The sequence below is a fragment of the Gymnoscopelus microlampas genome, assembly GCF_963454915.1.
Source record: "Gymnoscopelus microlampas genome assembly, chromosome: 21".
NCBI classification, from domain to species: domain Eukaryota; kingdom Metazoa; phylum Chordata; class Actinopteri; order Myctophiformes; family Myctophidae; genus Gymnoscopelus; species Gymnoscopelus microlampas.
The window spans coordinates 7106131-7128860 of record NC_139958.1 but is presented as its reverse complement, the minus strand read 5'-3'; the positions used below and the strand labels follow the sequence as shown (position 1 = coordinate 7128860).

General features: G+C 40.6%; 1 protein-coding gene across 1 annotated transcript in view; it reads left to right on the top strand.

The window, feature by feature from the left end:
* The window catches only part of itga1 (integrin, alpha 1), a 99046-nt gene that overhangs the window by 31380 nt on the left and 44936 nt on the right, over positions 1-22730 (top strand). Inside the window, exon 3 of the mRNA XM_084047070.1 lies at positions 11649-11769. Within this exon, the coding sequence (XP_083903196.1) occupies positions 11649-11769 (121 nt within the window). The remainder of the gene's footprint in view (positions 1-11648; positions 11770-22730) is intronic.

Genomic DNA, 22730 nt, shown 5'->3' with positions numbered 1-22730 from the left:
CCCAAAAGGATATTTTAACTGATTTGAATGGTCTGGTTAGCCTCCCTATACTCTTCCATTGAGACATTTTTTAGTCCCTATAGTGTCAGGTTGGACACCTGCCTGAAGCTCACAAGCGCAATATCTCCCCCCTAAGCCAATTAAGTGAGGATTCCCGTGTTGAATGAGCCGTAGTATAAGAGTGGTCTCTCGTGCTGCGAGTAGAGAGAGCCGAGTTCGAATCCCAGAGTAGAGACATAAAAGTTACAGATTGCAGCTTTAAATGGGAGACAGCTGAGCCTAAATCTGTATCGGAAGTTCAGAGGCCCATGAGAACCATTCCCACAATCCATGACCAGGGAATGGGGGAGAACTAATGTAGTGTTATGGGGGGAGGAGAGGGAGAGGGAGGGAGAAGGACCAAAGGACATGAGTCTGAGAGTGGGAGAGAAATAAAGAAGATAAACAGTGAGACAGACGGAGAGAGAGAGAGAGAGAGGGATAGAGGGAGAGGGGAGAGGGGGAGAGAGGGAGAGGGAGAGAGAGAGAGAGAGAGAGAGAGAAAGGGAGAGAGAGAGGGATAGAGGGAGAGGGGAGAGAGGGAGGGAGAGGGAGAGGGAGAGATAGAGAGAGAGAGAGAGAGAGAGAGAGAGGGAGATAGAGAGAGAGAGAGAGAGGGAGAGAGGGAGAAGATGAACGTGAGAAGAGAGAGGCTGAAAAAGAGAAGAGAGAGGCTGAAAAAGAGAAAACAGAAAGAGCATAGAGATACAACATGGAAAGAGACAATAACTAGGAATCCAGGGCAGTTGAACCAGTGTTGATTTCCTTGACTAAAACTATGACGAAAAATATTCGTCGACTACCTTTTTTCACTGACTAAACTAAATAAAAACTAAATAAAGACTAAGCTATGATGACTAAAACTAAGACTACATATATTGACAATTTCATCAACAAATAAAAACAAATGTTAGTGAGGGACTAGTGGAGAAGAGATCCAGTAGAACTAAAAGACAAGTCATTTTATGCTTGGTTGCGCTCGGGTGTTGTGCTCTGAAAATAGCAGATCTACAAGCTCACAACGTGTTGCGCTGTGACGCGTTGTGAGCTTGTAGATCGGCTATTTTCAGCATGCAACCAAATGTAAAATCAGCCATTATGACGCCATCAAGGCACCGCCAACATACATTTTAGTCGACTAAATCAACTGTAGATTTAGTCGACTATAATTTGACTAACAGTAAAACATTTCAGATGACTAAAATATGATTAAAACTAAATGGAATTTGATTCAAAAGACTATGACTAAAACGAAATAAAAAATTTGCTGTCAAAATCAACACTGGTTGGAACTTGACCTGGTTGGTCAAGTCTATTACGTCAGTCGTCCATGACATACTGTATGACTCCATATGTGGCCAAGTTTTTCAGCCTATCCCAATGCAGACAGACAAACAAACGGACAGGGACAAAAACATTATCCCCCTTTTGCCTTTGGTCTGGGCCAGGGTAATAAAGAGGGAAATGTGGGAACGGTTAAGTGGGGTCTCCTTTGCCTCTTTATGACCCGAGGCCATGCCAGAATACAGGAACTTCTGTCCCATGAGACGCGATGATATAATTCCTGCTGCTTACGGCCCTCTCCCCTGACTACTAGGACTACTGCTGAATATGATGTGGTCATGGTCATATCATACTGTACATGTCTCTGCTCATTATCCTCTAAACAGTGAGAACCCTCTGGAGATCTCTGGGAACCCCCATCTACTCTGTAAAAAGTGTTAATTTAACTCTGAGAGTGCACAAATGGAACCAAATGGACCTTACAGGCCTCCCAAGGGGTCCATTTGACTCCATTTGGTATACCCTCTAGTTACAGACCTGTAAAGGTCCATTTGGTTCCTAACTATCAACTATCAATCAGTGTTCCCAGCGTTGCCAGGTCTGCTTATTATAATTTCCCCCTGAGATTGTATTTGGAAATAGCAGATCCACAAGCTTGATGCGTTGTGAGCTTGTAGATCTGCTATTTTCAAATGGCTGAGGCTCAGGGGCAGAGTGGCCGAATGCGGTTCCCAGTTCCCAGTTCGATCCCGGCTCCCCCCAGAGTGTCGAAGTGTCCTTGAGCAAGACACTGAACCCCTAATTGCTCCCGATGAGCAGGTTGGTGCCTTGCATAGTTTCCTCCGCCATCGGTGTGTGAATGTGTGTGTGAATGGGTGAATGTAATGCACAATCTATGTGAAGCGCTTTGGATAAAAGCGCTATATAAATGCACCATTTTACACATACGCTCTACTTAATATTCTTATCTAACCTACTTTAACCCATTAAGACCTGGAACTGTGTCATTTTTAGATTTGAGCTAAAAAGCATTATTTTACACTTTGGGCTTTTCAAAAATAGCAGATCTACAAGCTCATAGCGCGGCAAATTCATGAAAATGTGTGCAAATCTTTGAATATATATATTTTTTTAAAGCGAACATTTTTAACTCAAATCTTTGCTTCTGGGGGTCCCTGGAACAAAATATTTTGATGGGGGTCCGCGGCCAAATACATATAATTTTGGGGGTCCTTGACACGAAAAAGATTGAGCACCACTGATATAGAAACATAGGTTTTTCAGAAAACTGTTGAGATTTAGGAGACATGTAGAATCGGCTTCAGGTCTCAATGGGTTATGGGCATATTTGTGCTTACTATGTAATGTTTTACACTTAACATAACGTACTGTATTATGTGTGTGGCTGTGTGTTCATGCCAACACAACAGGTGGTCCATCTCATCACCAGAGTGCTGACCGTCCACATTAATCTGCTGGCCATCGTCGTCCCTGTAAAGGGTCAGACACACAAAAGCCCCAAAACAGTGACGTCAGCTTCAACCTCATTTATACATATTTATTGTATAACCTTCATGGCTCATTGAAAATGTGCTATTTTCAGTGAGCCACGCGGTACAGAAATATTAAATTAGCCATTGAAAGACCATATTTCATTCATTCATTCATTCATCCGTTAACCCATTAAGACCGAGAAAGAATCGGTGTCATTTTTAGATTTCTTGATTTCTTTAGGCTATTTTGGAAAAGAAAAAAAAAACAAAATCGCGCAAATCTTTGAATATATAGTATATATTTTTAAAGCAAACATTTGTAACTCAAATCTTTCAAAACGTATGTTTCTACATCAGTGGTTCTCAAACCTTTTCATGTCAAGGACCCCCAGAATTATATGTATTTGGCCGCGGACCCCATCTCAAAATATTTAGTTACAGGGACCCCCATGAAGCAAAGATTTGAGTTACAAATGTTCCATTTAAAAAAAAATATATATATTCAAATATTTTCACAAAATATTCAACATTTTTCAAAAATAGCAGATCTACAAGCTCATAGCGCGGCACTCGGTGCCGCGCTATGAGCTTGTAGATCTGCTATTTTTGAATAGCCAAAGTATAAAATAATGGTTAAAGTGGTTACACAGATGCGTTCCCGGTTTGAATGGGTTAAATCGGCGCCATATGTAAAATGAACTTCAGCCCGCTTACTGTATGTTGTTTGCTGACACTTTATAATAACTTATAATAAGAAGTAATGTAAGCCTTGTCAGTCTCTGTCAGTATGACAAATGTAGCACACAAGACCACAAAGTCATTAGGAGTGAGTTTTTAGATTTACCTATAATAACTAGCTTGCCTACAGGTGAGAATTTGGGTTAAGGCCTTATAGCCAATCATAGCCGGGTGCTGTGTTTATACAAATGACGGGGTGTTCGCCGTGTGTGTTTTTATAGCAGTCGAATTGGGCTTTGAAGCGTCCAGGTGCGCACCTGGGGGTCAGTTTTATAGGATTAACTGTCTCACAGGCCAGCAGGCGCTGTGGTGGATTTAACGACGTGTTGTCGGACATAATCTTGAGTTTCGATGAGAGGTTGGATGTCGTACAGACTTATCGTGTGCTTAACGTGGAGTCATTTACTTTTGCTAACTGTGGGCAAAGAGAGGGGCAGCAAGGAGGTGTTATTATGGGAGCTGGTGTGACCGACAGGTTGAGTTTTGCACATTTGTCATCGACTGTGAATACATGTGTTTTGCAAAATATGTATTTACTTGCTGCCCGCTATCCAGTAGTGGAAAGTAACTAAGTACATTTACTGAAGTATTCTACTTAAGTACAGTTTTGAGGCGTTTGTAGTTTACTTGAGTATTTCCAATTTCCAATACTTTTGCTTCTACTCCACTGCACCTCAGAGGCAAATGTTATACTTTTACTCCACCACAATTATTTGAAAACGTTAGTTACTAGTTACTTTGTAGATTCTGGATTATTATTACAAAACATACATTAACCATTTCAGCCCTATATACTTTTCGGGCGTTTGAAAATAGCAGATCTGCAAGCTCACAATGCGTCGCATTGTGAGCTTGTAGATCTGCTATTTTCAAAAGACGTGTATACATTTGAAAACTTGAAATGGGACATTCTGCCTAATGAGTACTTTTACTTTTGGTACCTTAAGTACATTATGATGCCAATACTTTTGTACTTTTACTCAAGTACATTTTGAATTCCAGACTTTTACTTTTACATATTGCAGTATTGATACTTTAACTTAAAGTAAGAAATGTGAGTAATTCTTCCACCGCTGCTTGCTGCCCCGCTATCCCTTTGAACTGTAGAATGACTCACCTTCTACCTGAGTAGTTCACGCAAAAAAATGACTTTCTTTTCTATCAATTACATACACACTCCATGAAGCCTTGAATTCATGGAAAACGTTTTGTTTTTGTCGCATTCCTGAGCCAATGATTTGATGACCGGCAAAGAGTCTCCTGAGTCTCCTACTGACCGATGACCCGGTCATAAAATTATTGGCTCAGGAATGTGACAAAAACCAAAACATCTCCATGAATTCAAAGCTTCACGGGGTGTGTTAATTGATGGAAAATAAGTAATTTTTTGGGTGAACTACTCCTTTAAACTGCATTATCACCTTTCAATTTAAATGTTTCGCTCCTACAGAGGGTCAATTTATCACTTTCCTTCACAAACGTGCCTTAATGTATGGCTCATATGAGTTTAAATGACACTTCACTTTCTATGAATCAAGGTCAGCATTCACATCTTGGCTAAATTCAGTGCCCATAGAGCACCGAAGTCTGACGCAATTTACACATCCTATGTTTGTCTACCTGGTTCGCGGTTTTCCACCTCCATTCTGAATCCCCATAGACGTCTTTAATATCGCGTCAAATAAGAACTGTGTTCCAAAAATAAACAAATGATCCTGGCGGTTTGACTCTTATGGATATGAAGCATCAACTGACGGTGAGAAAACGCTAACGTTACTTCCTCGAATTAGTTACATTTTCGCCAGAAACAGACTGTATCAAATATAAGTGACTGACTATCATAAATGATACAGAACCTCCTCCCTGACAATATCGCCGACACAGTTTGTTTATTTTTGGACCACAATTCTTATATGAGACTATTCTAAGATGACCCAATGTTATTCTCCATAGAGAAATTACTTTACGAACCTGGGGATGAACGAGTGACGTCAGGACTTCTGTCCAGACTGTCCAGACTTCTGTCCTCTATTATTCACCCAAAGAACAGAGCAGGCCTGAGATCAGATATGTTTTAACCTTCCGGACCATACTGTATATCTTATCATCATAACAGTGATAGAGGACGTTATGTTCAATAAAATCCATGAAGGCACAAGCTCCCTGTATGAGCCAATTATGTTGGTATAATAATAACTCAAATGGAATTCTGATCCCATTTATACCTGAGGCCCATTCTAAAAACTTTTCTGAAAAAAAAAAAAATCATATAGGCCAGTGGTTTTCAAACTTTTTCATGCCAAGGACCCCTAAATTGATATACATTTGGCCGCGGACCCCCATTTGAAAATGTTTTGTTCCAGGGACCCCCAGAAGCAAAGATATCAGTTAATTTTCGCTTTAAAAAATATAAATATTCAAAGATATGCACACTTTTTCAAGGTTTTTCAAAAATAGCAGATCTACAAGCTCATAGCGCGGCACCGAGTGCCGCGCTATGAGCTTGTAGATCTGCTATTTTTGAATAGCCAAAGCTAAGTGGTTAAAAATGATTGTGACGCTATGTTAACTCATTTTGCTGGGGACCCCCTGGTACTCCCTCAAGGACCACTGGTGGTCCCCGGACCACTGGTTGAGAACCACTGATGTAGGCTAGCTATATCTATAGCAAAAACTAAAACTACACAGATGCTTGAAAGGTATAACAACGTATAGGCTTTCTTTCCTGGTCTAAATGGGTTTTGTGTGGGCAGTGACTGTCTCGGTTACAGTGTCAGTGTTATAGGCCTATTTGGGAAATCTTCAGGTGTTTCTGAACGCTGTGGAGCCAAAGTTCATGTCGGTTTTGCCATGCTGTGTTTGGTTTATATCACTGGAAGCCAAAAATAGAACATAATCAAATTTATGCATGGTGCAGAAAATAAAGGATTATGTTCTCCAGGCAGGAACAGAGTGCAGAGTATATGTTTTGAACACAACACGCAGCAAACGGTATCGTATGGTCACGTCAAACTAAAGCAAAGCATGTCAGCCATCTCAGTAGCTTAAAGCAGCACTATGTAACCTTCCTCTTCTACCCCGGATTTGAACCCAGTTTCCTGCGCAAGTGCGCAGGAAGTGAATTGTTTACCATTGAGCTAATAGAGCCTGCCCTATCCCCTGCTTGCTCAGGGGATAAATTAAATCTCAGGTCAAAATTCATGTCAGATCCTGTGTCTAGGTGAGACATGACCTTTGACACGATCTAATTGTCTCAATAGAAGAGCAGGGAGACAAAATACAACCACCCCAATTATATAAGTGATATTGTATTAACATTCTCTACCATACAGATTGGACAAAATGACATTTTATTAATTTATAAAAAAGTTAAATAGTGGCGCCGGTCAACAAAGTATATAGCGTTTAAGTAATAGAATGAGCTCCGACACTCCCCTTGTTGAACATAATGCTCAAATAGAACTACTAGAACACAGTTCTCTGTCATGATTTGAAAGCCGTTGATGGCAGAGACAGAGCAAATATAAGAAAATGAAATTGTTCTTTATAAAAGGCGCAAGTGAAATAAAAGCATATGCCCCTGTGTTTTGTCAGAGGACGTTGGTTCATACAGCTCCAGGGTGTGTGTGTGTGTGTGTGTGTGTGTGTGTGTGTGTGTGTGTGTGTGTATGTGTATGTGTGTGTGTGTGTGTGTGTGTGTGTGTGTGTGTGTGTGTGTGTGTGTGTGTGTGTGTGTGTGTGTGTTTGTGTACAATACTTCACTTCTGTCTGTCAGTGATAAATGGAGAAGGTCTGCTTGGCCTGGAGCCGCCTTGAATCAGCTAAATGAACTGGATTGGCCCGTGTGTGTGCTTGTGTGTGTGTGTGTGTGCGTGTGCGTGTGCGTGTGCGTGTGTGTGTGTGTGTGTGTGTGTGTGTGTGTGTGTGTGTGTGTGTGTGTGTGTGTGTGTGTGTGTGTGTGTGTGTGTGTGCATAATCAAGTTAATGGGGGGAGGAAATGGAACTTGTCTTAAGAGATGGAGGGGGGGGCAGGGAAAGGACAAAGTGAGAGGCATGGGGGGGGGGGGGGGGGGGGGTACGGCCTGCATGATTTATCCTTCTCCCTACGGCGGTGTCACCGGCGGAAATCAGCCGATCTACGAGCTGAGGACGTGTGGCGGATGCCCCGCATTGTGAGCTTGTAGATCAGCTATTTTCGGTGAGCAACACCTTTTATACGACATTTACACGTCTGAGCCTCCTGTCTACCTTTGTACAGTACAACAACAATACAGTACAGTGACTGTCCAGAAAAATCCGTGCCATCAATTTCAAAATCTGACTGGCTTATCTTTTTATGTTTGAGATGATACAAGCTAGGGACCATCACTTCGGGGATTCCAGGCCAGGCCAGCATATGTGTCGATGAAATGTAATTTGTCCCTGAGCAAGACTCTTAACCCCTATTTTTGCTCACAGGTTCTCATTGGAAACAAGACCGCAAGGACTTTCATGAACGACCTGTTAAAAGGAATTATCCTTATTATCACAGACTAGCCTGTGATGCATTTGTGTACACCTTGCACTTGTGCGCACCGCACGCACGCCCGCACGCACGCATGCACTAGGGGTGGGACGATATATCGATATATCGATATATCGCGATACTTTCTCCCACGATAAATAATCGATATTAATTTTTTTTAAATCGATATTAAAAAAATAAAAATAAAAAAAGATTTAAAAAAAAAAAAAGTTTTGTTTGTGATACGTTGTTTTTCCAACTCTGTATTTGAGTAATGATGATTTTTAACTGTTTGTTGCTATTTTATGTGTTTATGAATTGAATACAAGGGCTATCGTGATATATCGTTGGTGAAATTTCTTGCAATATATAACGAATATCGCAAGATATCGCAATATATCGCAATATATTGAATATCGTGATATATATTGTTATCGCGGGCCTAATATCGTGATATATATCGTATCGTGAGGTACCCATATCGTCCCACCCCTAGCACGCACGCACGCACTCACGCACGCACGCACGCACGCACGCACGCACGCACGCACGCACGCGCGCTAATCCTTCTGTCATGCTTCTGTCAAGCATGTCACGCTGTTAATGCCCAAGAGGCCTTCAGGCCAGATCAAGTTTTATATACTATATAGATCTACTGTAACCGTGTGAGTCCAGTCTGTGTCTGAATGTCCTCATTTCTTCTGGGTCCCGCTTGTCTGGTACTCCCTCTCTCTCTCTCTACTCCCTCACAAGTCTTTGGAATTGAATACATTTGTCCGCATGGCATTCCACGGCACAGTAGCTTAACCCTTTAAAGACCGGGGAACGCATCTGTGTGTCATTTTTAAGATTCCTTTGGGCTATTCAAAAATAGCAGATCTACAAGCTCATAGCGCGGCACCGAGTGCCGCGCTATGAGCTTGTAGATCTTCTATTTTCGAAAAATCATGAAATGTCTAGCAAATCTTTGAATATATATATATTTTTTCAAAGCGATTTTTTAAAACTCAAATCTTTCCTTCTGGGGGGGTCCCTGGAACAACATATTTTGAGATGGGGGTCCGCGGCCAAATACATATCACTTTTGGGTGGTCCTTGACATGAAAAAGGTTTGAGAACCACTGATATTATAGCAATATTATTTTTTCAAAAAACTGTTAAGATTTAGAAGACATTTGTAGAATCCCCCAGAAGCAAAGATTTGAGTTAAAAAAGTTCACTTTAAAAAATATATATATTCAAAGACTTGCACACATTTTCAAGATTTTTTTTTTTTTTTGCAGATCTGCTATTTTTGAATAGCTAAAGAAATCGACATAAAATGACACACAGATGCGTTCCCGGTCTAAATGGTTTAATAAAGGGCTTCGTTGTGGTGTCGGACACAATGAGAACATAGATGGTTAAATAGAGCATCAGTGATTTACACTGGTCTGTCAGGCTGCCCAGGATGCAGAGAAGAAGCCATTGTTCCTCAGGGTCAGGATGTCTGACTGACCCAAGTCCTTCACATTGATGTATGAAATTCCTCTGGTGTCCTCCAGAATGACTCTGTTTGTGTGTGTGCGCGCGCGTGTGTGCGTGCGTGTGTGCGTGCGTGTGTGCGTGTGTGTGTGTGTGTGTGTGTGTGTGTGTGTGTGTGTGTGTGTGTGTGTGTGTGTGTGTGTGTGTGTGTGTGTGTGTGTGTGTGTCAGTGGTGTAAAGTATTTAAGTACATTTACTCAGTTACTGTACTTTGGTAACAGTTTTGAGGCATCTTTACTTTACTCGAGTGTTTCCAATTGTCAGTACTTTTACTTCTACTCCACTACATCTCAGAGGCAAATATTGTACTTTTTACTCCACTACAATTATTTGAAAACTTTAGTTACTAGTTACTTTGTAGATTGTGATTGTTATTACGAAACATGCATTAACCACTTCAACCCAATGTAAACTTTAGCTATTTGAAAATAGCAGATCTACAAGTGTAGATCTGCTATTTAAAAAAAACACACAAAAAAACAAGTGAAAACTTGTTTACGAGTACTTTTTCCACCACTGGTGTTGTGTGTGTGTGTATGCACACACACATGCACACACGCACACACACACACACACACACACACACACGCACATGCACACACGCACGTGTGTATGCACACACACATGCACACACGCACACACACACTGGGTGCGCGCATGTCTGTTTGTGCATGTGTCTTTGTGTATATGCATGCATGCATGTGCATGTTTGCGCATGCACGCATGTGTGTGTGTGTGTGTGTGTGTGTGTGTGTGTGTGTGTGTGTGTGTGTGTGTGTGTGTGTGTGTGTGTGTGTGTGTGTGTGTGTGTGTGTGTGTGTGTGTGTGTGTGTTTTATAGGAGGTGTCTGTGTGAATGTATTCAGTGTTGATATGATTTGTGTGTGTGTGGATATGATTTCCATATTTCTTCCCCCATCATGTCAGTAACCTCTTTATCACTGACATCACGTCTGGCCTCATGAATTATTCCACAATCATTGAGGCTGAATACAGGAATTGTTCGTGACATTTTCCCTAAATATTTTGAAAATATTTATCCAGAATGTTTGCCCTTGTATTTCTCTTATTATATGCCAAAATGTAGCAATTTTATGCCCTTATATATTCCAAATAACTTCGACACTGATGTTGAAGAGACAATGCATAGAATGTAATCAGTTAGACATGCAAAACTGCATGTATTATCAAACAGTAATTTGAAAATAGCCGATCTACAAGCTCATAACGTGTCGCATCGCGAAGCGTTGTGAGCTTGTAGATCTGCTATTTAAAAAATAAATAAATGTACTTTTGAAACTTTAAGTATATTTTGATGCCAATACTTTTGTACTTTTACTCAAGTAGCATTTTGAACACAGGCCTTTACTTGTAACAGTACTTTTTCCCTTTTTTTTTAATATAACAGGGCGCCACTTCTCCATTGAACTCAATGGACGCGGCCGCCATACGTTCTTTTCTGTCGCCCTATAACTTTGAATGGTGTGCACGTTCTTGATACCAGTGTTGATTTTGACAGCAAATTTTGATTTAGTTTTAGTCATAGTCTTTTGAATAAAATTCCATTTAGTTTTTGTCATATTTTAGTCATCTGAAATCCTTTCGTTTTTGTCCAGTTTTAGTCGACTAAATCTACAGTTGATTTAGTCGCCTAAAATGTATTTTGGCGGTGCGTTGATGGCGTCATAATGGCTGATTTTAAACTTGGTTGCATGTTGAAAATAGTAGATCTACTATTTTCAGAGCGCAACACCCCGAACACAACCAAACATAAAATGACTTGTCTATTAGTTCTACTGGATCTCTTCTCCACTAGTCCCTCACTAACATTTTAGTCTATTTTTTATTTGTTGACGAAATTGTCAATATATTTAGTCTTAGTTTTAGTCATCATGGCTTAGTTTTTATTTAGTTTTCGTCAGTGAAAAAAGGTAGTCTACAAACATTTTTCGTCTTAGTTTTAGCCGACGAAATCAACTGCTTGAAATCAACTGCTTAATACTGTATTTGGCAAATGATGATGAACTTGATGAAATAAATAACATTTCCTCTGTGTGTTTGTTGCAGTGCTGCTGTCATGTGTGTGTTCCTTCAACGTGGATCAGAAGAACGGCCTGTCGTTCAGCGGTCCGCTGGAGGACATGTTCGGATACTCCGTCCAGCAGTTTGAGAACAGTGAGGGGAAATGGTGAGTGTCATTAAAGCCTATATTTAATCTACATACTGTAGACCATTGGTTCTCAAAGTGGGGTCCAGGGGCCCAGGGGCCCTGTAGCGTCACAATCATTTTAACCACTTTAACTATTATTTTATACTTTGGCTATTAAAAAATAGCAGATCTACAAGCTCATAGCGCGGCACAGAGTGCCGCGCTATGAGCTTGTAGATCTGCTATTTAAAAAAAATCCCTGGCACAAATTTTTTTTGAGAGGGGAGGGGTCCGTAGCCAAATACATATCATTTTGGGGGGCCTTGACATGACAAAGTTTGAGAACCACTGCTGTAGACGCTTGGCATTTTGTCAAATAAAGGTACACTCGGGTGAGGCTTTGTTGTTGTATTCACACCCAAATAATTTCTCACAATTGATTGATTGAATACTTTATTAACAAGTGTGTTAACACTACAGGTACAGTAGTAGTACAGTCTAAGGCAGGGGTCTTCAACAGGGGGTACGGGACCCCTAGGGGGTACTCAGAGCTACTATAGGGGGTCCGCCAAATCTTTGTGTGATAGGAATTCGTTTTTTTACATTAACCACTTGAACCCTACAATTCCTTTTCTGAGGGGAACATTAGCCGAAAATAGCAGATCTACAAGCTCTCAACGCCTCGCGCTGCGAGGCGTTGAGAGCTTGTAGATCGGCTATTTTTTGGCAAAGAGGCTATAGGTGTAGAGGGAAAAAAGAGCAGACTAAGTAAAACAAAAACTTTAATCTGAAACACAATTTTATGCAATATAGAGTAGGGGGTCCCTGCTTCATCTCTCTCTCAGCTAGGGGGTCCTTGGCCCCTGGTCTAAGGTTATGATAAAAGGATTGTTGGACAACTGTTTAATTTATTTGTATGTGTTTTGTAAATGCTTTGTGTGTGTGTTATCTATGGACCCCCTGAGTGTCTGGAATAAAGTTAAAGAATAAAGTAATGAACTGAATTGAATTGAAATATAATACATAATACAAAACTCAGCAGCATCTACATGTGATGCTATTTGACCAACACTATATGACCAAGTATAAATGTTTCAGCCTGAACATGTAATTAATGGCTTGGTAACTCTAAGCCCTAGTGTATGTGTGTACATTCTCTCTTTGTGTTATATTGTAATGCACTTAGACTATCATAGCCCACAATTATTTTGACTTCTAATGCTTTTAACGAGCATTGACACACATTTGTTTTCCATCTGTTCTTAAATATAGTCCTTCACTCTCTGTCTCCTGTTATTATCAGAAAAGACTCGTAGTTTATTTACCATTAGCACACTGCACACACAATATGATGGATAATATACCCATCAGATCCATATGATATCCTTTGCTATTCTTTGAGACACACATACGGGTATTTCGGGGCCTGGCCGAATCCGCCATTACTTTTTCGGGTGAAACCACACAGCTTTTAGCCTGGCATTGGCCAGACTGATAACGTGGATTCACTCTCACGTTCCTCCCCGGTATCAGGACTTCGGCCCATAGGGCCCATAGATAGGAGGCTTTCCAGACTGAGAAGCGAAGAGAGAAAAAAAAGTCTGCCGAACTTAGCGAAGCAGGCTGGATCCCAGGCTACCATAGTCACTGATTGGCCCGATTATTTTCTGATTTCTCATACTCGCTCCCTATGGGCCGAAGTCCAGACTGATACCGAGGAGGAACGTGAGAGTGAATCCACGTTATCGGTCTGGCCAATGCCAGGCTACACAGCTTTCACCATTGGAATTGCAGTACGGAATGTACACGTCGTTACATTTTATGGGTTTATTTTGTAATAGCTCAACATATGGTGTAGTAATGTAGTGCATGTCATTGCAACAACCAGCCATCTTGTGAAAAATGTACACGGGACCGCCAAATATTCTAAACGTTCCGCGATTCTGCCAATAATCATATTCTTTGAGACGCATCCAAGTTTTTGCCTCGCCAAACAAAAGCATCACGTGACGTCGATTCCCTTCCCCTATTCGCTCATACTAAGGACATGGCGTACGTGTAGGCAGAAGAATAGGATCATATCGTATCATATCATAAAATGATATCTTAGGGCAAAGTCACTGTTTTCATTTAGTTAGTTCTGTTATGAGATAACTTATGACTGAATTAAACTAGATTTATGCTGCGGTGACAGCGTGTCATGTCACGCGTCACACGACACTTTGTCACTGAAGCATAAATCAAGCTTCGATGGCGTCAAACAATGTGTAAACGTCAACATCCACATGGCTCTTACTTACTTACTTAAGTACAATTCTGGGGTATTTTTACTTGACTGGAGAATTTCCAATTTTCAGTACTTTTACTTCTACTCCACTACATCTCAGAGGCAAATATTGTACTTTTTACTCCACTAAAATTCTTTGAAATCTTTAGTTACTAGTTACTTTGTAGATTTTGATTGTTATTACAAAACATACAATACATTAACTACTTAACCCCCCTACATTAACCCTATATTCATTTCGGGCCATTTGAAAATAGCCGATCTACAAGCTCACAATGCGTCGCGATGCGACGCATTGTGAGCTTGTAGATCTGCTATTTTCAAAAGATTTGTATATATTTGAAAACTTGTGAAACGGGACATTCTGCGCCAATGACTACTTTATACTTGTGGTACTGAAAGTACATTTTGATGCCAATAACTTTGTACTTTTTACTCAAGTACATTTTGAATTCCCTGTCTTTTACAACAGGGTATTTCTATACGTTGCAGTATTGATACTTTTACTTAAGTAAAACATTTGAGTACTTTACCACCACTGCGTCTTACTTAATAGCACAGAGAGTGCACGTTTAAAACATTGTTAAATGTTATTAGCTTGTGGTTAAGAGGAAGTTACATAAACCACAGGCCTTCTCACTCTTACTTTCTCTCTTTACTACAATGACTCCATCCATCCATCCATTCATCTCTCTCTTAAACCATTAAGACCGGGAACGCATCTGTGTCATTTTAAGATTTATTTGTCTATTCAAAAATAGCAGATCTACAAGCTCATAGCCCGGCACCGAGTGCCGCGCTATGAGCTTGTAGATCTGCTATTTCTTGAAAAATCGTGAAAAGTCTGAAATCTTTAGATATATATATATATATATATGTTTTAAAGTGAAAATATTTAAGTCCGATCTGTGCTGCTGGGGGTCCCTGAAACAACATATTTTGAGATGGGGGTCCGCGGACAAATACATATCATTTTGGGAGGTCCTTGACATGGAAAAAGCCTGAGAACCACTGATATTATAGCAACGTAAGTTTTTTTTCCCAATTTTTTTTTTTAGGATTTAGAAGGCATTTGTGAATCCCCAGAAGCAAAGATTTGAGTTACAAATGTTCGCTTTAAAAAACATATACATTCAAAGATTTGCAAAATGTTTCACAATTTAAAAAAAAATCACACCCAGTGTGAAGAGAGTGGTGCCTTTGAAAGTGTAACTGGTTGCATCCGCAACAATCAGCAACAATATGTTGTCACGTGACACGTGACAACATATTGTCACGTGTCACGTGAAGCTTGACCAATCAGCCGTGCTCAAACGGATGGACATACGGACGAACGGACATACGGACGGACGGACATACGGACACACGGACAAAGTCAAATGTAGGAGTGGTTGGCACCACTCAAAAATCACACCCAGTGTGAAGTGAGCGGTGCTATTTATGAGCGAAGTTTTAAGTCAATTTCATCATGTGTCTCGCTAGCCAATCACAGCAATCCTTATCCTGAATACTTATCCTGCAAAGATAAGTATTCAGACCCTTTGCTGTGACACTTGTATATTTGCACCGCTCGGTGCTCAAAAACAACAGTGGTCATCACAGTGATGGAAGCTCACTTAAAAAAAAAAAGTTATTTTTGTGAGTGGTGATATTTATGAGTTATTAATTTTGTCATGCGTCTCGCTAGCCAATCACAGTACGTCACAGCCAATCAGCCAATCACAGTACAGCGAAAGACACATTTTCGCGACGGAAAGAAAAACTTTCGCCACGGATGGGTCCCAAACCCACTTATAGGAGCGGATACACCGCTCAAAAATGTGCAGATCAACCAGCTTGTAGATCTGCTATGTTTGAATAGCCCAAAGTATAAGATAATGGTTAAAGTGGTTAAAATCTAAAAGGAGAGATGCTTTCCCGGTCTTAATGGGTTAAACCGACCTACCCCCACCCTGTTGTGACACCATAGGTGATGCGTTCCCAGAACGCTGTATGCAGTAATGCTCTTTTATTAAGCTCATATGAGAACAGTTACAGTAATTAAGTCAGCGCTGATCTGTGGAGCCAACTGTGATGAAACATTCCAAACCTCCTCATTGCAATCCCTGGCCCAGAAAACAGCATTCACTCATTTTTAGTTCAGGGGAAAAAAAACTCTAAGAGACAAGAGGTCTCTTTGAGCTGATTCAGGACACCTCAATAGAGATTAAAGTCATACCGTGTAACTTGTTCAATTAAACAAAAGCTATTTGTGTCTTTTTTTGACAACTTCTCTAACTCACTCATTATTTTGAATTGATTGAATCTGCCCAACATCTGCCCCCCGACACAGGCACCGGAAATGTATTTATTTATGTAATTTATAGTTAATATATACCGTTTCTCTTTTTTTCTTTTTATCGCACGATTTTGTAACCCAGTTTTTTTCACCCAGTGCCAAATGCTTATGTAATCCTAGGCGCTACTCTCCCTCTGTCAGCCTAGGGAGAGCCCAGAACTGAGCTCATGCCTTCTTCAATGCATGAGGAGTGAGCAGGCCGCTTCTTATCACCTGACAGGAGGGGGAGTTTCCCCGGTTGGAACAGCGCGTGGAAGGAACACGATATTCCAACCAGTTTCTTTCCCCTCCATCAGGCGCCCCGGCTGACCAGAGGGAAGGCAGTATAGAGACCAGGATTACTACATGTTATTTGTGAGGGTATACCTACCCTAGGGGACACGGGGAGAACATGCAAACTCCACACAGGAAGGCCCATTCGGTGTGGAGTTTGCATGTTCTCCCCGTGTCCCCTAGGACAATAGCGGCGCTGTTTCTGACGGGGCTATATTGTTACGTTCCAAGATATCCTCGGCACTAAGATCCCTGCGTGCATCATTTGTTTTGGAGCGTTTTTTATTTTGAACTGAATTCTTGGAATCACACTTCTAACAGATAACTGAGCTGCGGGGATGTTTCGCCAGAAACATGACTAAAATGGATGTTACGCAGTAAGGGTCCACTGCTGAGTCAGCTTTACACAGAATAGGGGGGACAGAGGGAGAAACAAGAGGGAATTTGGCAGAGATGCAGAGAAAGACGGAGAACAATAAATGAGATCAAGACAGTGGTGAGATGTTTTGGATAGTGAGTATAGCTCTGTGTTGCAATGGAGGAGTTTATAAGGACGTGCCTTTTCCCAGAACGAAACTTTAGTGTGGTACTAATTCATTAGCATAGTTTTGTTTTGAGACTATCTTCTCTTTCCTTTTTGTCCTTTTCAGGTCTTGATTTGATTTGATTTGATTTATTTGAAAAGCGAAAACCACATGGTTACAGCAGTTCGAGGATTACACAAGAAAGTCCTGAGATTTATTTCCGTGGAGGTCCTCGCTCTCACATTTACAGTCAATAAGTTATTACAATACAAAAACACATGACATAATAACATACGCAGTACATACATACTAACCTTCAGGTCTAACATTAAGACCTGAAGCCGATTCTACATGTCTCCTAAATCTCAACAGTATTCTGAAAAACGTATGTTTCTGTATCAGTGGTGCTCAATCCTTTTCATGTCAAGGACCCCCAAAATGATATGTATTTGGCCGCCGACCCCCATCTCAAAATATGTTGTTCCAGGGGGTCCCAGAAGCAAAGATTTGAGTTACAAATGTTCGCTTTAAAAGAATATATATATTCATAAGATTTGCACACATTTTCACAATTTTTCAAAAATAGCCAAAGTGTAAAATAATAAGTTTTTTAGTTCAAATCTAAAAAGTGACACAGATGCGTTCCAGGTCTTAATGGGCTAACAAGTGCTCCCTTATCTTTCCCTAGTCTAATGAATGATAGGGGAACCTTTTCTAATAGACATGCTTTTGTCTTCTGCTTAAAAGACCTCAGATTGGTTGTCAGTTTGACACTGGTTTTGAGGTCGTTCCACTGTGTGGCTCCTATGTCAGTAAATGATTACTTTTAAAAGCCAGAATGACTCACATCTGCTACACTGGCTCTGGTGAAAAAATGGTGTACATCGCTTCTCTGAGTAAAACATGTCTTTAGAAATATGGGGACCTCGCCATATATTATCTCATGAACCATGGTCAATCTGGACATGGTTACCCTGGATTCTACTGGGAGCCAGTTGAGCTCTCTAAACTGGTTCCTACTGTACCTATGTGGGATCTGGGTCCCAACCCTAGAATGACCCTGATCAGTCTATTCTGAGCTGACTGTATAGCTTGGTTTTAAGGGATCTCATTAAGCCCTCGAACCAAGATGTACATGCAAAATCACCTGTTCTGTCTCCCTATCTAAGTACCTTGCTGTCCTTGCCAGAAACGTTGTCAGTCCGGAGACCTTGCTCAATACCTTGCTGGCCGTATTTCGGCCATCTAAGTGAACTGTAACTATGTTAATTTGGCATTCTCATAAACAAATGTGTCATAATACATTTTGCTGATCAGTGTTTGAACAGCTAAACTCAACCCCGTCCCCAACACTCAGAAATCATCAACTCTGTGTGAGGAGTGGAAGTGGAAGTCCACTCTGGTAAACTCACCCAAGCTCCGTATAGGCTGAGCAAATACAAGGACACGTAAAGAGATAGTTCACCCATAAAATGACTTTTTTCCTATGGATTAGTCACCCCATGGAGACTTGAATTCATGGATATTTTTTTGTGTTTCTCGCATTCCTGAGCCAATAATTTGATGACCGGCAGCGGTTCCAGTAGGAGACACAAAGAGTCTCCTTTGTGTCTCGTACCGGAACCACTGCCTACTGGTCCTATATCCTAAATATACATTTAATTTCACAGTTAACATTAGATAGCCTTCCAGAGCATTCCAAGTATAGCGTCTTTTGAATGTGAGACATTTACAAAGAATAGTTATAGAAAAATACAGAATAGTACAGGATATACATACTGTATGTACAACTAGCAACATCCTTCACTCGTGATGTAATGGTTCTTCATAGCCAGACCAAAACAACTGATATAGTTTCTAGATATGGACTACAGTAGTATGTAGATAGCTGAATTCCCTTATCAGTTGCCCTACCTTTAAAGTTGGTGAGTGGTACCATACACACAGTGCACTGTCATACATGTTTGGATGTTATGTATTTTTGGAGTAGCTCTGCATGACTGCGTGCGGACATTAAATATGAAAGGACGGACAGATAGTTATCAGTGCAGTGCACTCCAGGTTGACTTTAACATGAGGTGACTGATTCGTCACAGATGTCTACTTCAAAACGCTGGCCCCTCTCACAGTGGAACTGAATGGCGTCGAAAGGGTCCGGATTGATAAACGGTGTGCAGAGAACACACAACAGAGAACGTTCAGCCCGGGAAAACATCTTGTCACAGTTGGTTACGCTGTAGATGAAAAGAAAGAGCTTTACGTACATAAACGCACCATATGGACTGAAGATTGACTGGCCGCAGCCCTAACTAGCAAAGTAGTTAAAGCTTGTGTAAGGGATATTCTTTTCTGTAAAAAAAAAAAAAAATAGTTTGTTGATAAGAAGCGGTCTGCTAACTCCTCATGTGTTGAAGGAAGCATGAGCTCAGTTCGGGGCTCTCCCCAGGCTGGCAGAGGGAGAGTAGCGCCTAGGATTACAAGCTTATAGGCATTGGCACTGCAGGGTGAAAAAATAGGGTTACAAAATCGTGGGATAAAACAATCTCCGTGACCGCAGGACCCCCAAATAGTATTTGGCCCACGGATCTGGAAATGTTGTTTTGTTTTGTGCCAAGGACCCCCAGAAGAGAATATTTGTGTAAAAAAAAAAGAAAAAGAAAAAAACAAACACTTTCAAGATTTTTCAAAAATGTAAAAAAAAAAATAGCAGATGTATAAGCTGGCAGCGCTGCACGAAGTGACGCGCTGTGAGCTTGTATATCTGCTCATGTTTGAATAGCCAAAGTATAAAATATGGTTAAAGTGGTTAAAATGATTGTGACGCTATATTAACTAATTTTGCTGGGGACCCCCTGGTACCCACCCCCCCAAGGATGCCACTTTGAGAACCAATGCTATATAGAGTGTTTGTAGGGTCTCTCCTAATGTGGTTACATGTGTACGTTCTCAGAGTTACAAATGGATGGAATAAATGCCCACTGAGGATTTTACTGTGTATAACGTGCTTTTATGCATTTTGAATCATCAAGTACAGTGGTTCTCGAACCTTTTCAGGTCAAGGACCCCCAAAATGATATGTATTTGGCCGCGGACCCCCATGTCAAAATATTTTGTTCCAGGGACCCCCAGAAGCAACGATTTGAGTTACAAATGTTCGCTTTAAAAAATATTATATTCAAAGATTTGCACAAATTTTCACGATTAAAAAAAAAATAGCAGATCTACAAGCTCATAGCGCGGCACTCGGTGCCGCGCTATGAGCTTGTAGATCTGCTATTTTTGAATAGCCAAAGTATAAGTATTTCCTGGGGACCCCCTGGAACCCCCTCAAGGACCCTTGGGGGTCCCCGGACCCCACTTTGAGAACCAATCATCAAGTAGGCATGTTGTAATCCCAAACCTGTCTGGCAAATGGATGGATTAGTCAAGTGTAGACATCTTTAAACCGTTAATGGTGATTGATTTACGGTACCTATAAGAGCAGTTGCTCATAAAAAAGACCCTTTTTGTTTAGTAACCGTCCCACATGAGTCAATAACATTATATAGTGGGTTTTTCATCGAGTTGTCAGCATGGTGAGCTTAAGAGTGTGTTCTGTTCCACCCTGTTCAGATGACCGCGGCCCATTAGAGAGGAGGAATGTTAATGATCCTGAGTGTTTACAGAACGGCAGATGACCACCTAAGTTTGGCATCGGTCTTCTGACCGACTGACTGACTCGAACATGAAAATGCATAGACAATTAGACATGCCCGTATATGGGGGTGCAGAAGTTCATCAAACTAATCAATTTAAGGGTCTATTAAAAGCAATCGATTGAAATAAAATAACCGACGATAACCTATTTGTTTAATCTTTAAATTAAAAATTGACCCCCAAAAAGCAAAAATAGCCAATCTACAAGCTCACTGCACGTCGCAATGTACTGTAATGTGCTGTAAGCTTGTAGATCTGCAATTTTTTTTGCGACACCGTTGTACGACGAAGTATGTAATAGTGCTTAATCGGACTAATAATCGAGACTAATAACAAATCTTTTGAAAACAGCAGATAGCTATTTTCAAATTACAGAAATGTACAGTATATGGCTGAAGAAGTTAATATAGTTTTTTAATCAAAATCTACAAAGTAACTGAAGTTGTCAAATAATTGTAGTGGAGTAAAAGTACAATATTTGCCTCTGAGATGTAGTGGAGCAGAAGTACAGAACATTGGAAATACTAAACACTAAAGTAACATAATACAAACCCAGAGAGAAATATCAGAATACTTATTTTTGTCGAGTGACGTGTTGTCATGCAATAAGGTTACTACATTATTAATACATTAAGACTTGGAACGCATCTGTGTCACTTTAGATCTCTTTGGCTATTCAAAAATAGCAGATATACAAGCTCATAGCGTGGCACCGAGTGCCGCGCTATGAGCTTGTAGATCTGCTATTTTTGAAAAATCGTGAAAAAATATTTTTTTTATTTTTTTTTTCAAAAATCTGTCAGGATTTAGAAAACATTTTTAGAATCGCCTCAGGTCTTAATGGGTTAATACATTAGCGATAACCCCTGAGCCACTGCTACCATGGGGGTGGCAGTGGCTCAGTGGTAGAGAGTGGCCCAGTAGAGCGGGCCGGATGGTGAACCGCGAGGTTCCCAGTTCAATCCCGGTCTCCCCCAGAGTTAGTGTCGAAGTGTCCTTGAGTAAGACTCTGAACCCGTAATTGATGGTTACCTCTGCCATCGTTGTGTGTAAATGGGTGAATGTAATGCACAATCTATTTAAAGCGCTTTGGATAAAAAGCGCTTTATAAATGCACCATTTATTTACCATTTACCATAACACTAGTATGTTTGTCAGGGGGTAGACTATGGACTGCTGTACTGTATGATTGAGTTACTGAGTAAACAAGATTATCCCATTATGTTTATCATTATGTTTATCCCATAGTGTGCTTGCAAAGACAGAACGTTACATTTTCATGGGACAACATATTTTTCAGTTGGACTTATATTCTAGCAATCTGACTTGTATGTTATGGCTACTCAGTCAGAAAGGTCAATTCTTTGATATCATCAGAATCAACTTTATTGTCACATCACAGGTTTACAGGTGTAAAAACAGTGGGTGAAATTAGTTTTTGTGCAAGCAAAAGGGGGGCAAGGGGAAGAGACAGAAATGTATCTATATATTTACACATAGTATATCTATCTATGATGCGGTAAGTACCTGAGGTAGGACATAAGGTGGGGTACCTGAGGTAGGACATAAGGTGGGGTACCTGAGGTAAGACATAAAGTGAGTGAGCATAGCAGCAGATATATACTGTACATGATATGCTATGGACGTTAGTTAAGGTGCGAGAAAAATAGAAATCAGTAGGGGTGTCACGATTCACCTACCTCACGATTCGATTCAAAATCGATTCCTAGGGTGCCGATTCGATTTATATTGCGATTCTGCGATTAATTGCGATTCGATTCGATTCTGCGATTTATTGCGATTTTCTTCCCCAAATCACTTTGCTTTAATTATACTAGAACATTTTAAAACAATTCTGAACAATATAAACCATGAAAAGTTG